Here is a 16,781-nt window from a genome sequence, read left to right as displayed (position 1 = left end):
TAGGCTGCACTGCCAGGTCCACTAATGGCTGCATTGACAGATTCACTGATGGGTCCACTAATGGCTGCACTGCCAGGTCCAGTGATGGCTGCACTGACAGATCCTCTGATGGGCTAATCTGACAGATCCACTGATGGCTCAGTCAGGTACTCTTTATTAGAGGCAATGTGGTGCACAGTAGTGAAGTGGTTAACTGTTAACTCACTGTTCCCGGGTTCTCCTCTTCACATAGGATCGGGAGGCGCGCACATGCAGCACAATGTGAAGGACATTATATGACTCCCACTCAGAGGGACAAGCCGACCGCCCGGCCATCAATCTGCTATAAGCGCGGCGGAAACGTGTTAAAAAAGTAAACATTCTTTTGTGAGAATGTAATTCTTTTTTATTATACACATGAATCGGAAGGGCACAATGCCAATATTACTAAAGCACATTATTATTTTCAGTAAAACATACCCTTTTTTTTTTCTGTGAACATTTGCTTCCTGGTGGTGTTCGGGTCTTAAAGCTAAAGAAAATATCACATGGTATCTGGCTAACATAGGTCTTTTTGGTATTTTATATCATTGAGCCTATTAACTGAAGTCAGATATACTTTGAATGGTAGTATAGCAGTGAGGCCAGAGGAATTAGGGAGGAAGAAACAGGAAAAATAGCCTGTATATGTAATGAGAAAAATTACCAACCTGTGCATAGATATTAGGGAAGATACAGGTGTCTTTGTTCAGAAGATTTTGTTTTATCTTAAAATGGAACTTCACTCTATCAACTTTGACTATTTTTAATCATCGTGCTGCTAGCATTCGTAAACGAATAGTAAAGTATACCATATTTACTTGTTTTAAACTTTTTTTCTTTTTTTTTTATATTTCTCAGTTACTTCCTGGTTTCAATGCCTAGGCAAATGATATCACATATTCCAAGAGGGAGGGTTCTCAGTTCAGCCAATGCCTGAGCTAAGAGCAGATGGATTCCAGGAAGTAAATGCTCCATGAATCATCTTTCCTTATTCAAGATGACTACTGCCAGAAATGTCAGGGGGTGTTTTTCAAAAAGATTTTTCAGCAAAATAAAGCATGGAGACATGGATGGATGGGGGAGTTTGATTTGAATATTAATAATGAATTAAATAGCAATTTTGGTTTGTGGTGCTTAGATGCAGTGCTGTTCCACTTTAATGGTAAAGGAAGGTCATTGGGTGCTGGGGGTCTAGACATTCACCTAATCTAACCATACTATGAATATGATAAATAGCTGATTTTAAATTTGGTCTATAGGCCACAGGTGTCAAACTCCATCTTACCACGGGCCACATCAGCATTATGGTTCCCTTCAAAAGGCCTTTTGTATCTGTAAGACTATATAAATGTACAGTGGGGATCGAAAGTTTGGGCACCCCAGCTAAAAATTTGTATTAATGTGCATAAAGAAGCCAAGGAAAGATGGAAAAATCTCCAAAAGGCATCAAATTACAGATTAGACATTCTTATAATATGTCAACAAAAGTTAGATTTTATTTCCATCATTTACACTTTCAAAATAACAGAAAACAAAAAAATGGCGTCTGCAAATGTTTGGGCACCCTGCAGAGTTAATATCTTGTACAGCCCCCTTTGGCAAGTATCACAGCTTGTAAACGCTTTTTGTAGCCAGCCAAGAGTCTTTCAATTCTTGTTTGAGGTATCTTTGCCCATTCTTCCTTACAAAAGTCTTCCAGTTCTTTGAGATTTCTGGGCTATCTGTCACGCACTGCTCTTTTAAGGTCTATCCATAGATTTTCAATTATGTTGAGGTCAGGAGATTGTGAAGGCCATGGCAAAACCTTCAGTTTACGCCTCTTGATGTAATCCCCCGTGGATTTCGAGGTGTGTTTAGGATCATTATCCATTTGTAGAAGCCATCCTCTCTTTAACTTCAGCTTTTTCACAGATGGCGTCAAGTTACCATCCAAAGTTTGCTGAAATTTTATTGAATCAATTTTTCCTTCTACTCGTGAGATGTTCCCTGTGCCACTGGCTGCAACACAACCCCAAAGCATGATTGATCCAACCCCATGCTTAACATTTGGACAGAGGTTCTTTTCAATAAATTCTGTGCCCCTTCTTCTCCAAACGTACCTTTGCTCATTCCAGCCAAAAAGTTAAATTTTAACCTCATCGGTCCACAGAACTTGTTTCCAAAATGCATCAGGCTTGTCTATATGTTCATTTGCAAAGTTCAAACGATGATTTTTGTGGTGAGGATGTAGAAGAGGTTTTCATCTGATGACTCTTCCATGAAGACCATATTTGTACAAGTATCTCTTTATAGTGGAATAGTGTACCACAACTCCAGTGTCTGCCAGATCTTTCTGGAGGGATCGTGCAGTCAAACGTGGGTTTTGAATTGTTTTTCTCACAATCCTGTGAGCTGTTCTGTCTGATATTTTTCTTGGTCTTCCAGATCTTGCTTTAACTTCCACTGTTCCTGATGACTGCCATTTCTTAATTACATTCCGAACAGAGGATATTGACATCTGAAAACGCTTTGCTATCTTCTTATAGCCTTCTCCAGCTTTGTGAGCGTCAACTATTTTCAGTTTCAGTTTTCTAGACAACTGCTTAGAAGAACCCATGGTGCTGATTGTTGGGGCAAGGTCAGATGAGTCTGGGCATTTAAAACCTTTGAGATTGACATCACCTGGTCTTCCCAGACGATGATTGAGAACAATCCATGACACTGGCAGGTCTCAGCTTGGCAAAGAGGGCAGTGCATGCTATAAATTCTGCAGGGTGCCCAAACTTTTGCAGATGCCATTTTTTTGTTTTCTGTTATTTTGAAAGTGTAAATGATGGAAATAAAATCTAACTTTTGTTGAAATATTATAAGAATGTCTAATCTGTAATTTGATGCCTTTTGGAGATTTTTCCATTTTTCCTTGGCTTCTTTATGCACATGAATACAAATTTTTAGCTGGGGTCCCCAAACTTTCGATCCCCACTGTATGCACTCTTTATCATATCAAATAATTGCCTCTGCATTCTATTATTACTGGTCTTAGAAATAACTTAAGCTGTGAAGGGCAGGTCCAGACCGGTACTAAGCCCACTCACACCCCTGTATCAGATGATGCAAATCTGAAAAGGAGGGTATCAAAAGAAACTTTATTGGAGACTGCTCAGACCGAACATGGATTTGCCATAGTGTTCTGTCTAAACAGTCTCTAATAAAGTTTCTTGTGGATAACACCAGCAGTGTGCGACCTTCCTTTTCACCTGGCATAGAATTGTATTATTCTCATAATTTTAGGCAGATGGCCAATAAAGAATGCAAAAAAAAAAAAAAAAAGAAGCTCTCCAGGGAATCCCACCCCCCTTACATCAGATGTCAAGAGCCCCCACCATCAGAAGTTGAGTCCCCCACCCTTGGTTACATCGCAGTGTGCCCCTCCTTACCTTGTGCTGCTGCCAGGAAGAAGATGGTTGCGGAGCTGGGAAGCAGAAAGTTCAGGGTCTGAAGGAGGACCAGAGGAGGGCGGGAGTCAGCGGCTGGAGTCTGCTGAATGCTGAGACCAGGGGAGGTGGAGACAAGGGTGTGCTGCGACTGCACACAGAGGTGCAGGATCTGTAGGAGGAGTTCTGTACTCCTCTCTGCTGCCAACTGCTGAGATGGAGGGGCAGAGACGAACTTCAAGACTGTACAGAGAAGTGCAGGATCTAGCAGAGGAGTTTTGTCCTCCTCTTTACTGCTGACTGCTAAGACGAAGAAGGTGCTGCAGATGCAGGAGAAGTGTGAGGGCTACTTGAAATGGCCTGGAGAGCCATATTCAGCCTGCGTGCCTTGTGTTTGAAACATGCGCTCTAGGCAGAGATAAAAAACAGACAAAAGTGATACACCATTAAATGTATTTTTTGTGTAACTGAGCATGACTTATTATTTTTGATAGTAAAGTATTAGCTAAACTTTTCTAGATTTTGTACATAATAAAGCAACCTGGAAAGTGAATATTCTGCTTAACCAGTTTTTTTTTTGTTTGTTTGTAACCTGTGTTTTGCCTTTGTAGTCCTTGTACAGCATAACTAAGTGGGAGAGGAAAAAGCAACAAATAGTCAATCAGATTTGGTGATGGCAGGAGCAGAAAGGAGACTGACAATGAGATGAGCTTATGACTATGGTGCTTCTCCTTAAAGTGTTACTAAACCCACAACAGTAAAATCAGTCTGTATATGCAGTAAAGCATGTGTGTTATACTCCCTGTGAAATCTAAGGGGTTAAATCGCTGCAGTGTGTGAAATGCTGTTTGATCCTGTTTTCTCTGCCTCGCCTCTTGTTCAAATGTCCCCCTGATAAGACAGACTGAACCCATAGTCACATGCAAATGCTCAGTTTGGTGTGTATTGCTAGAGAGTTTTTTTTTTTCTTGGGAGAGTGCATGTGATCAGCACAGGGCCAATCAGAACTGTCCAGACAGAGGTCAGGGGTTTTGCATCCTACAAGAAAACCCCTCCTACAAGCTTTAACATGTGCTTTGCTGGACACTAATAGAAGTCACAAGACTGCTGTAACTGCTGATGAGAAAAGGTATTTAGCAGTTTATATTTACTAAAATAATTGCATTTCCATGTTCTGTGTACTGTGGGAGATTAGGTATAGTGAATGCAGGGTCCTGTGTCTAGCAACACTTTAACTGTTCAGAGACAGTGTGGGTGTGGTTACATGACAGCCTGGGCTCAGATTAAGAGGGTTGCTGGCTGTCCAAGCTATCTTGTGGAGGCAAAGACATACTGCAGGCAACAACTCTGTATAAAGGGTAAGAATTGCAGTAAAAGCTTGTTTTTTTTTACTTTTAACTTTTAATAAGTTAATACTGATTTTATGTTTTTTTTTTCTTTGCTTTAAGACTGAGATGAACTAAGAGAGTAGATGGACAGGTAGGAGGGAGGAAAAGATGTGGCTTTTGCAGTTTTATTCATTTGTTTTTGTTAATCTTTATTATGATACTGAAGTCTACAGCTATGTAATAAACTTGTAAAATCATTCATTTGAATTCATAACGTATAAAACATAAAACATTCACAGTCTTATGATGCAATATTACCAGCTGCCAGCTGGAAGCAGGCAGGGTACAGGCTGTCATTTTGTAATGGTTCAGGCCCCAATGTAGAGGTAATGCGTCTTTTGAATTAAATAGCTGTATTGCTGCTGGCAAGGTAAACACCTCTAGAAAAACAGCTAATTTCTTTGTAGTTTTGATAAACTGCTTTCTGAATTCCGTTTATGTCATTTACTTTTGCACAGTGGCAGTGTATTAAATTAGTAAATATGTAAAGGGGTGTTTTGTATAATAACGGTTTCTTTGATGTTCTGTGATGTATCAATTGACGCTGTCTTACATTATTTTTGTGGTACCCTATCCTTCCATGCCCCTTTGCTGCTCTGTTATGTTTGTGAGAATTGTCATCGTCCTTTGACAGGCCAAATTAGAAGTGAAAAATAAAGTAAGCCAGTTTATAAGCAGCCAGATATCACATTACTAATCTGACTATAGAAGAAGAAAAATATTATTTTTGTTTTTAAAGGTAATTCAGTTTAAAAGATACCAGACATCACATAGTTCTAAACTTAAACTGGCACTAAACTCAAGTTTATAAAATTAAAACCCCATTTAAGTATGTATTATGTACCCTTTTATGGCTCTCAACCTTCTTAATATCTCCAAATTCCTTTTTTTTGCTGCTGTGATCTGACTTCCCGTCAGAGGGTGGCTATGTTTGTTCTCCATGATCCCACTTTATGTAGGAAAGTAGCCACCCTCTCACACTCACTCCTGAGACAAACTGAGAGTAAGGATTATGGACTGTGGGATTTTCAGTGTGCATGAAGCAGTGCACATGACCGCAACTAGTGTACACTGCTTGTTTAAACAGAAGTGAGAGGGAAAAGAGGAGATTTGAGAGCTCACAGTAGGTGGTTTAAGACAACAGAAAAAATTGATTTCCTTAAATATGTATCACAGGGCCATTAACTAGTGGATTTGTATGAAATATATTTGAGAAAATTAAGATATTGTTTACTACCACTTTAACAAGGATCAATGTATTGATCAAAATATGGAACTATAAACATATTCTCACTCACACACACTCACATCTAACACTCTTTCCCTACATATTGTGGCGGGTGCCATGTCCTACCAGGGTGATGTTAACCCAGAATTCTCAACTAGGCAGGTTGAGGAGCTCAAGGGGGTTTGCTTGATTAGGAGGAAACTGGCATTTCAGTTTCCTCATTGCTTAGAAAGTCCATTGTTGGGGACCTGGAGCCTGGATATTTCAAAGCGATCCAGGTGGGACAAAATCTCCAGTCCTGGGTCCAGGTATTTGGTATTAGTTGTGACCTGACCAAGGTTCTGGGTTTCACCCTCCCGAGGAGTCCACATGTGCAAGCCAGAGGGGTGCATGTCTGTGCTGGAAAAGACAGAGATCCAAGCTTGAGGGCCAGGCAGCAGGGGGTTTTTATCTACAGTTCCTCATACCCCTTGAAATTTTCCACATTTTTCATGTTACAACCAAAAACGTAAATGTATTTTATTGGGATTTTATGTGATAGACCAACACAAAGTGGCACATAATTGTGAAGTGGAAGGAAAATGATAAATGGTTTTCACAATTTTTTACAAATAAATATGTGAAAAGTGTGGCGTGCATTTGTATTCCGCCCTCCTGAGTCAATACTTTGTAGAACCACTTTTCACTGCAATTACATCTCCAAGTCTTTTTGGGGATGTCTCTACCAGCTTTGCACATATAGAGAGTTAAATGTTTGCCCATTCTTTGAAAAACAGCTCAAGCTCTGTCAGATTGGATGGAGAGCATCTGTGAACAGTAATTTTCAACTCTTGCCACAGATTCTCGGTTGGATTTAGATCTGGAATTTAACTGGGCCATTCTAACACCTGCATATTGTTTTATCTAAACCAGTGGTCTCCAAAATGCAGCCTGGGGGCTGAATGTGGCCCTTTGTATACCTTTATCCGGCCCTTTGGGTACTGTTCCTCACACTGATATGAGGCACTCTTCCTCAAACTCTCACCAACAATGGGGTACTAATTTTTTCCCTAATACCAAAGATGGGACATTGTTTACTGCTTATCTCCCACTGATACCAACAATGAGGCACTATGCCTCCCTCTGATACCAACCATGCAGCACTATTCCTCTCACTGACATCAATGATGCGGTACTAATATTTCCCCTAATACCAAAGATGGGACATTGTTAACTCCTACTGATGCCAGGATATTTTTACTCCCTTTGGCCATGTTCTGACCCCCTAAACCACCAGCTTCCCTTTACCTGCTAAAGAAAAGCATCCCCACAACATGATGCTCCCACCACCATGTTTCACTGTGGTATGTTCAGGGTGATGTGCAGTGTTAGTTTTCCGCCACACATAGCGTTTTGCTTTTAGGCCAAAAAGTTCAATTTTGGTCTCATCTGACCAGAGCACCTTCTTCCACATGTGCCCCCCACATGGCTTCTTGCAAACTGCAACCGGAACTTCTAATGGCTTTCTTTCAACAATGGCTTTATTCTTGCCACTCTTCCATAAAGGCCAGATTTGTGGAGTGCACAACTAATACTTGTCCTGTGGCAATATTCTCCCACCTGAGCTGTGGATCTCTGCCGCTCCTCCAGAGTTACCATGGGCCTCTTAGCTGCTTGTCTGATTAATGCTGTCCTTACCCGGCCTGTCAATTCATCTGGGTGGCCATGTCTAGGTAGGTTTGCAGTTGTGCCATACTCTTTCCATTTTCAAATGATGAATTGAGCAGTGCTCTGTGAGATGTTCAAAGCTTGGGATTTTTTTATAACCTAACCCTAATGTAAACTTCTCCAAAACTTGATCCCTGATCTGTTTGGTTTGTTCCTTGGCCTTCATGATGCTGTTTGTTTACTAATGTTCTTTAACCTTTTCACACACAAATGTGCGGCCTCTCGGCATCTGGGCCTAGACGCTGAGCGACCGCACATTTGCGTTGTATTAAAAAAGGACATATGTGCCAAGAGCGAGCACCCTGCGCACTCCCAGCACACATGTCCGGTACTCATGGAAAGGTCCCGACCTCCTCTTTCGATTGGGACCTTTCACGATCATGTGACGGCGCGTCGCGGTGGTCACATGACCCTAAACCCCGCCCCGCCTCCCGGCTTCTGGAACCCTTAAAGGGCCGGGAGGCGCCGGCGTGAAGGGGTTAACAAACCTCTGAGGGCTTCACAGAACAAGCTGTATTTATGCTGAGATTACACACATGTGGACTCTATTTACTAATTAGGTGATTTCTGAAGACAATTGGTTCCACTAGATTTTAGTTAGGGGTAGTAGAGTAAAGGGGGCTGAATACAAATGCACGCCACACTTTTCAGAAATTTATTTGTAAAAAATGTTGAAAACCATTTATAATTTTCCTTCCACTTCACAATTATGTGCCACTTTGTGTTGGTCTATCACATAAAATCCCAATAAAAATAATAAAATTTCAAGGGGTATGAATACTTTTTCAAGGCTATTCCTTTACTAAAGTGAGCCAGGAGACTGGATATTTCATGTTTTTTTGTGCTAATGGTGAAGACCCCCTGTGTGGGAAACCATGGATTATGGAGCTTTGTGTGAACCTTTCTTTAAATAACGTGGGCCAACAAGCCCTTACAATGGAAATTTTGGTGTGGACTGTACTCGCTAGCAAGTGCTACACTTGAGCTATACAACCCCAAATGTCACAGTAGACATATGTGGAAAATGGCTGTGTAACTTGCACAAAATAGTTCAATCAGGCGTGGGATATGGTAACGTAATTATTAGTTTGTTTAACCACCTCCCACCCGCCATATAGTCCAATGACAGACGCAAGGTGGTTCTCACCTCGGACACAGCGGATCACTGATCATGGAAAGAGCCGAAGATGTCGGCTCGGTCATGTGATCAGCTGTGTCCAATCACAGCTGATCACATGTAAACACAGGGCACTGATGATCAGTGTGCCCTGATGATCAGTGTAGCCCCAGCAGTGCCACCTGTCAAAGTCCATCAGTGCCAGCTGTCAGTGCCGATCAGTGCCACATGCCAGTACCTATCAGTGCCACATCAATGCCACATATCAGTGCATACCAGTGCACATCAATGCCACATATCAGTGCCCATCTGAGCTGCCTTTTAGTGTCACCCATCAGTGCCACCTATCAATGCAAATAAGTGCCACTCTTCAGTGCTGCCAATCAGTGCCAGTCAGTGCCGCCTAACAGTGTAAGTCAGTGCCGCCTAACAGTGCCAGTCATTGCCGCCTAGCAGTGCCATATATCAGTGCTGCCTTTCATTGCCCATCAGTGATGCCTGTCAATGCCCATCAGTGCCACCTATCAATGCAAATAAGTGCCACTCTTCAGTGCCGCCTAACAGTGCCAGTCAGTGCCTCCTAACAGTGTAAGTCAGTGCCGCCTAACAGTGCCAGTCATTGCCGCCTAACAGTGCCATATATCAGTGCTGCCTTTCATTGCCCATCAGTGATGCCTGTCAATGCCCATCAGTGCCACCTGCCAGTGCCTCCTCATCCGTGCCCATCAGTGCCACCTATCAGTGTCCATCAGTGCAGCCTATCAGTGCCGATCACTGCAGCCTCATTAGCGCACATCAGTGAAGGAGAAAAATCACTTATTTACAAATTTTTATAACAAAAACTAAGAAAAAAAATTTTTTTTTTTCAAAATTTTCAGTGGTTTTTGGTTTAAGAAAAAATAAAAAACCCAGAGGTGATTAAATACCACCAAAATAAAGCTCTGTCACGAAAAAATGATACAAATTTCATATGGGTACAGTGTTGCATGACCGTGCAATTGTCATTCAAAGTGCAACAGCGCTGAAAGCTGGAAATTGGCCTGGGCAGGAAGGGGGTATAAGTGCCTAGTAGGCTAGTGGTTAAAGTTGATCCAGGCAGTCCATAACTCACCAAAAATGTTATGTACTTTTTAACTCCTGGGTAATCTCCTGCATAAGACGTATTAAGTAAACTTTCAGGAACTATTTTTTATGTAGGGTATTTCCAGAAAATTGAGATATTTACATTTTGTAAAAATGGGGCAATGATTTACTTGTATTGTCTTGCAGAAAGACTTGTACAATTAAATAAGTAACATCACGCATCTAGAGGCCAGTATTGTGCTGTTTTTTCCAGAAGGCTTGTAGAGTTGAGCAGAACCACCAAATGTGGGCAAACATGCCCATTGGTCTCACATCCACTCCAGCATAAAGATGAAGCATAAGGGTAAAATACTTAAATCTTCAGTGGTGTTTGGTGCCAGTAGGAAAAACGTTTATTGTTGATTTCATAAATATACTTCTGTCTGCTGATGTGAATTAGTTGTAACAGTTGTAACATTTTTGTTTTTTATTCATCTGATACGTGTTGTCCTTTTTCTTTTTTTAGAATTTGTATAGCTGTGAGGCTCATTGAAGCTGATTAACTAAAGGATGTGAAAACGTTTCGACAACTACAATGTAGATGTGTGAAGATTCACTACAGTGATCCAATCATGTAAAAAGAATCTTACTTCATCTGCACTTGTTTGGATAATTAATGTGACTCGTCACATATTATATGTGTGAACATTCTTAAATCCTTTGGTAAATTGGACTTCTTGGGTTGGAATTGTAGTTCCGGAAAGTAAGGTTTACATTAGGTCTTTTCCATGTGGGGCCAAGGAAGGAATCCATAGTTCTCTTTTACCTTGTCCCAGCAGTCAATCAAAGTCACGATGTAGCAAATGAAGGTGAGTAAATGATTCTTGGGACCTACATGGAAGAAAAATATATTTGAAATATATTTTTAACCCCTTGGCGCCGGCGCCTCCCGGCCCTTTAAGGGTTTTCAGAAGCCAGGAGGCAGAGCGGGGTTTAGGGTCATGTGACTGCCGCAACACGCCGCCTGATCGAAAGAGGAGATCGGGACCTTTCCGTGAGTACCGGGCATGTGTGCTGGGAGCGCGCAGGGAACGTACTTTCAGCATGTATTTTTTTTAATGGAACGCAAATGTGCGGCCGCTCGGCGTCTAAGCCCAGATGCCGGAAGGCCGCACATTTGCTTTCGGCCAGCGCCAAGAGGTTAAAAATATATATTTTTTAAATATATTCTTCAGATTTTTTTTAACATATAAAAAGGTCATTTTAAAATGTATTTTTACATATATTTGGAAATGCATTCCAAAAATGTAAATTTGTATTTTTAAAGACATACAGTATATTTGAAATGTATGTTTAAAAATGGTTTTCATATATTTTGTAATAAAAATGCATTTCAACATGCAGTATATAATATATATATACATATTATTTAATGACATATATTTTGAAATATATTGAATATGGCCAAAATTGTAGCATTTCAAATATATGGCAATATATTTGGGAAGAATATTTTTAAAATATATTTAAAATATATTTTCTTCCATATGGAGAAGAAGGGCGCTAACATTTTATTCTGCCCTGGGTGGGTAAAGAAAAGGGTCTTTTTAAGATGTAATATTGTTGATAACAGTATGTTACTGCCAATAACCCTTATTTGTTTGCGCTGGTATTATAAATACAGAGCAGGTGACCATGTATCACACTGCAGGAGGGATTTGCTGAAAGATGAGAATGTGAAAATATATGGGAGTTCAGTTAGGTACTTTATGTCAGAAGAAAGTATTATGATAACAGATGGATAAAGTAATCAAAGCATCAGATCATCCACACTGGGAAATAATCATTTGGCTGTGGGCAGTCTGCGACCTCTGCATACACCCCCTAATCAACCAATCTTGGAAGAAGAATTGATTTGCAAAGACTGTTTTCGCAGCCTGTTGTTGTTCATTTTTGCCAAGAAAAGTGATTTTCTTCTGCACCATTAATAAATGGCAAAGTAATTTCACATTAAGATCATGTTTGTTTGTAGGATATTTCTAATAATGTACAGAAATTACATCTCTGCAGTTTTGCTAAATGTACTAAAACTAATTTGGAAAACACTCACGTCGTATCTCAGAGGACTCCACTTGTCTTGTTCTGACGGCTTGTGCTTTAAACTGCTCCTGTAATTAGGATACTCGTGCCTTTTCTTTTCAGTCAAGCTACACTTTGTAAATGGTAGACTGAACTGACATAAAATAATATGTCTTCTCTCTCCCTGCACAGGTTGCAGCTCATAGCGGATCGTCTTATGCAGAGATTTCTGGGCTCGGGGCTGATGTTAAAAGAATGGGACAGGGTAAAACTTCATGCAACAGTTATGAATACACTGTTCCGGAGAGACCCCCTAGGCAAGTGCATATGTCTTACAAGTATTGATATCAAGAAGAGAATCTGTGTATTGCCCATATGATCAACAACCCCTGTCGGCCTGATTTGGGTATTGTGTGCTGTAATACAGTTTAAACTAGAGTGCATTCAGGGGGAACTAGAGATCAAATAAAAGTGTACAGTTTTATCTAGAAATATTATTTTTACATTTGAATAAAGAATCATTAAAATAATGTATGTGACACATCAGTGTATCATATCTGTGGCTTTAATGATTGATTGAGTGACAGATATGCTTGGTGGCCCTTTAATAATAATTTTATATTTCCAGCCATTCAATAGGTCCACTAAAATGTTTGAATGATTGTCCATTTTCTTTTTACCTCCTGTATTAAGAAGATGCAGAAGGGTAAGGTTCCACGGCTGGGGAAAATGGGGAGTCAATAGCTTTCAATGCAAAATTTTGGACACAGAAAATGTGGCTCTGAGATTTTTTTTGGAACTGTTTAGAAATTTTTATCAGTGTGACACTACAGCCGGGGCTGGCAACTCGTCGATCGCGATCTACCTGTCGATCGCTGGAAGCCGACAGGTAGATCACGATCAGGGCAGTGCTGATGCTTCCCCCCAGCCTCTGCCACTCTCCTTTTCCAGTGTGAGTGAGAGGCAAAACAATAATGGATGGAGGGCAGGAGCACGGCAGCTGCTTTAGTTAACTTTGCAAGTTAACCAGCAGGTGAATGGGTTGATAGGCAGTCCTAGCTACCAATCATCAGTTTATTAATATGAAAAGTTAACTCTGGTAGCTCCCGCTCCCATCCTCCATCCAGCACTGTGCTGCCTCTCATTCTGCTCTGATTGATGGTCAGCCACTGTAAGGTAGGAGAGAGCTACCTTTACATGGCTGTGTGTCATGAACACTTTTGGGGGGGAGTCAGAAGAAACATCTCTAGTGGGCAGAGGACACCACTGTGGGGGGTGAGGAATGCAGAGGACAGTGCCATGCAGGGGGTTCCAGAGGACACTACTGTGTGTGTTGGGGGGGAGGGGGTTGCAGAGGACACTGCCATGAGGGGGACGACAGAGGACACTACTGTTGGGGGGGATTGCAGAGGGCACTACGGGGGGGGGCAGAGGACAATACTGTGGGGGGGGGGGGGAGGTGCAGGGGACAGTGCTATGGGTGGCAAAAGGCACTACAGAGGGAAGACAGAGAACACTACTGTTGTGTATGGGGGGGGCGATGCAGTTGACACTGCTATAATGGGGCAGAGGGCACTACGGGGGGGGGGGGGGTTGGGTGAACACAGGACTCTAGTGTGAATGTGTGTTTGTGTGGGGGCAGAGGACACTACCGTCTGTGTTTCTGTGGAGGGGTTTCAGGACACTACTGTGTGATGGAGGCAAAAGGTGCAGAGAACACTACATTAGGTTGATGATATATTACTGTGGGGAGGAGGATAATATGAAAGGGTCAGAGGACACTGCTGTGGTGGGGGGGAGGGGCAGACGATACCACTGGGGGGGGTGATTTTAAGCCGGGCAGAAGACAATACTGTGACGCACTATGTGTTTTTATTGGGGGCTTATGATGATGCACATTACTGTTGCATTGTTGCTGTGTTGATGCACCATTTCAGAGGTTTTTCAGTTGTGTGAAGAACCAATCATAATACAGATTGGGAAAATGATTGCATACACCTATATCTGATCAGTTGTATTTGCAATCAATATTTTAGGTCAATCCCAAATTAATATGTGTATGTCCAGCTTTAGAGGTTAATGTTAAGTATAAGGCTTACGTTAATAAAGGTTGAATGTAAAGATTTGGGGGTCTAGACTTAATTTTAAGGATTAGATTTAGGAGTAAAGATTTTTGTGAAACATGTTGTTAGTTTAAAGCTCATGTAAGGTCAACACATACATTTAGACAGTCACTTGTAGTACTAGAACAAGGCTAATGTGTATATAATATTAACACACACACACACACACTTTTTTCCTGCTGGAAAAGGGTTGAAAGACAGTCTGCATATCAGTTATGCTTCACTTTTGCTGATTTAACCAGATTTTTCTTAAAAACAATACACTTCAATTGCAGCCTAAGCCTACCAATCCTATTGCTACTACCTCTTTCCACAGAAAGGAGTTGTTTTTGTTCCACCAAGGCAACCCAGGAAACCATCCTTTAGTTGCATGCCTTTGACTAAAAACACTTCAGACTTGCCCAGAAGACCTCTTCAAGGGGAAGGGATGCCCTCTGTGTCCTGAGCGGAGGGATGTCTGTTGGCATTCCCACATGGCATATCTCTTTATCTCTTCTTTTGTACATCAGTTTCTACAGGAGAGCATTAGTGTGTAATGCATAGTGCCTAACCATAAACAAGGAAGGGTTTGCCTCTAACTCATGGTAGACCCGAACTTAAAACTCATCCCTACTGAAAATGTTCTCCATGCATGCAGCTTTAAATAGCCTATATTATTATTTTAATATAAGGTTCTGTTAAAATGCAGTAATTTGTATGTGATATGTTCTTGAAGTCACGATTAATATAATAAAAAATAACACGGTCAGCAGAGCTTAGGCAATTATCAAGGCTTATCACTTTGTAATTACAGGTGCAATTGGTGGGATAGTTTATTACTTTTTATATAAACTGCTTCAGCCTCTCAACCCTCATTTTATTGACTTTTTTTTTTTAATAGAGAGCATTTACTTGTATTCAAGTCTAGTTTTGTTTAGGTTAGTTTACAAATGCTATTTAGATAACTGGTTAGGTGTTTTCCATTACAGCTGAAGAAAGAAGTACTGTATCTCCTGGAAAGCCTGGCCAAAGAGAGAGAGAATCATTTGATGCCAGAAATGTATTGAAGGTCAGTGAGAAATACTTTAGATCCACATGCTGCTTTTTGATTTTTATAATTATATTTATGCATAAACCAAATAAAATATCCGTTAAGTTTCTTAATATTGTGACAGAGGGAGGCTCTGTCACTGGGAGAATATAGGAAAATGTGACACAGGATTCATATTCAGAGTTAATCCTAAGTTCCATATTGCGGTTTCTGAGAAGAGGAAGCTGTGTTTTTGGCTTTCTCTGGATTCTGAGTCTGAATTGAAGTTTCAATTCTGTGTCTGGGTTTTGCCAGATGTCTGCAACCTGTCTGAGTGCAAAGATATGCAGGGGTCGATATATAAAAGGAAAGCTCAGTTCTGTGGCCAGTTTGGAGACCACTCCCAGTATGAGAGAAGGATGGTCTCACCTGGGGTCTGGAGGCCCCAGCCAGAAGTCAAGAGACAGAGGTGCCCCAGCCAGATGCCAAGTGACAAAGGGTCTCACTGAGCGGTCAGGGGGCTCCAGCCAGAAGCCAAGAAACAGAGGGTCTTCCCAAGGGGTCAGAGGTGCCCCAGCCAGAAGCTGAGAGACAGATGGTCTCACCGAGGGGTCAGAGATGCTATAGCCAGAAGCCAGGAGACAGCAGGTCTCAGTTCCAGGAATCAGGAGAACCCCAATCCATAGGTCTGAGGTGGGTTGTGCAGCAGGGCGCTGCAACTAAAGATTAGAGAGCCACGCATTTAAGGATTGCTGGACAACACAGTCAAATGGACTAGTGAGAGAAGCAGCATTGCTGTCAACAAGTGAGCCAGGTGGCTCAATATTTTCATTTGTGCATATTTTTGTAGAAGAAACTCCTGCATGGGCAACGGATGTGCATGTGAACTTTCTGTGTTTTTTTAAAATTTTTTTTTCAACATACTTGATCAGGCAAGTATGAGATAATGAGACTCCCGCACACTGAGGACATCACAAAGCTCACCACTTTATTCCACAGAGAATCACAACAAATAGTCTCTCCCCCAAAGAATGCCTCCCATAATGTGTTTCACCCAATAGTGCTTGGTTGTACAGATTGGAGGGAATCGGGAAAATAATTCTTTTATACACACTAGACTAAAGCTGGGTATACATTAGTAGAATTTTGTTTGTTTTTTTATTTTAAAAATGTTTGTCGATTTTCTAATCGTTAGTGAGGTCAAATCGACCTTTGTTTTTGACTGCAGTGATGACAAAATTCAAAGGAGCAGGATGGAAAATGTTTCTAAAAAAATTTTCAGTGTATGTGGTTTTCTCTACAAAATCTCTACAAAATCAAATGTAAAAAGCAAGCAAAATGTGTATGTAATTACAAGTTACAAATTACAAACTGTCAAATGTAGTCAGAATGTTTGTAAGAATTTTTGTTCAAAAATCTAATAGTGTATAGTCAGCCTAACACTTGCTGATCACATAAAGTAGAATCTGTATAATAGACAGTTATACTTAAAAAGGGGGTGGGAGCAGGCATGAAAACAAAGAGGAGGAGGAAACCTTCTTAGGAAAAGATATATTTCTTTTCTTCAAAAAAGCGTTGTATCTCATTCAAAAAAATCATTATCTCCCTCTAATGGGTTTATCTGCCCTCTCTAT

General features: G+C 41.0%; 1 protein-coding gene across 2 annotated transcripts in view; it reads left to right on the top strand.

Moving 5' to 3' along the window:
* Positions 1–16,781, top strand: part of ASCC1 (activating signal cointegrator 1 complex subunit 1) — a 334,902-nt gene that overhangs the window by 161,510 nt on the left and 156,611 nt on the right. For both annotated transcript variants that reach the window (XM_089670718.1, XM_089670717.1), the window contains exons 8-9: positions 12,208–12,332; positions 15,107–15,186. In XM_089670718.1, coding sequence (XP_089526844.1) covers positions 12,208–12,332; positions 15,107–15,186 — 205 coding nt within the window. The remainder of the gene's footprint in view (positions 1–12,207; positions 12,333–15,106; positions 15,187–16,781) is intronic.

The sequence above is a fragment of the Staurois parvus genome, unplaced genomic scaffold (genome assembly GCF_062004578.1).
Source record: "Staurois parvus isolate SC_StPar_1 unplaced genomic scaffold, SC_StPar_1.0 ptg000094l, whole genome shotgun sequence".
Lineage (NCBI taxonomy): Eukaryota > Metazoa > Chordata > Amphibia > Anura > Ranidae > Staurois > Staurois parvus.
Note: the sequence above shows the minus strand (reverse complement) of the source record. Positions and strands in the feature narration are given on the sequence as shown.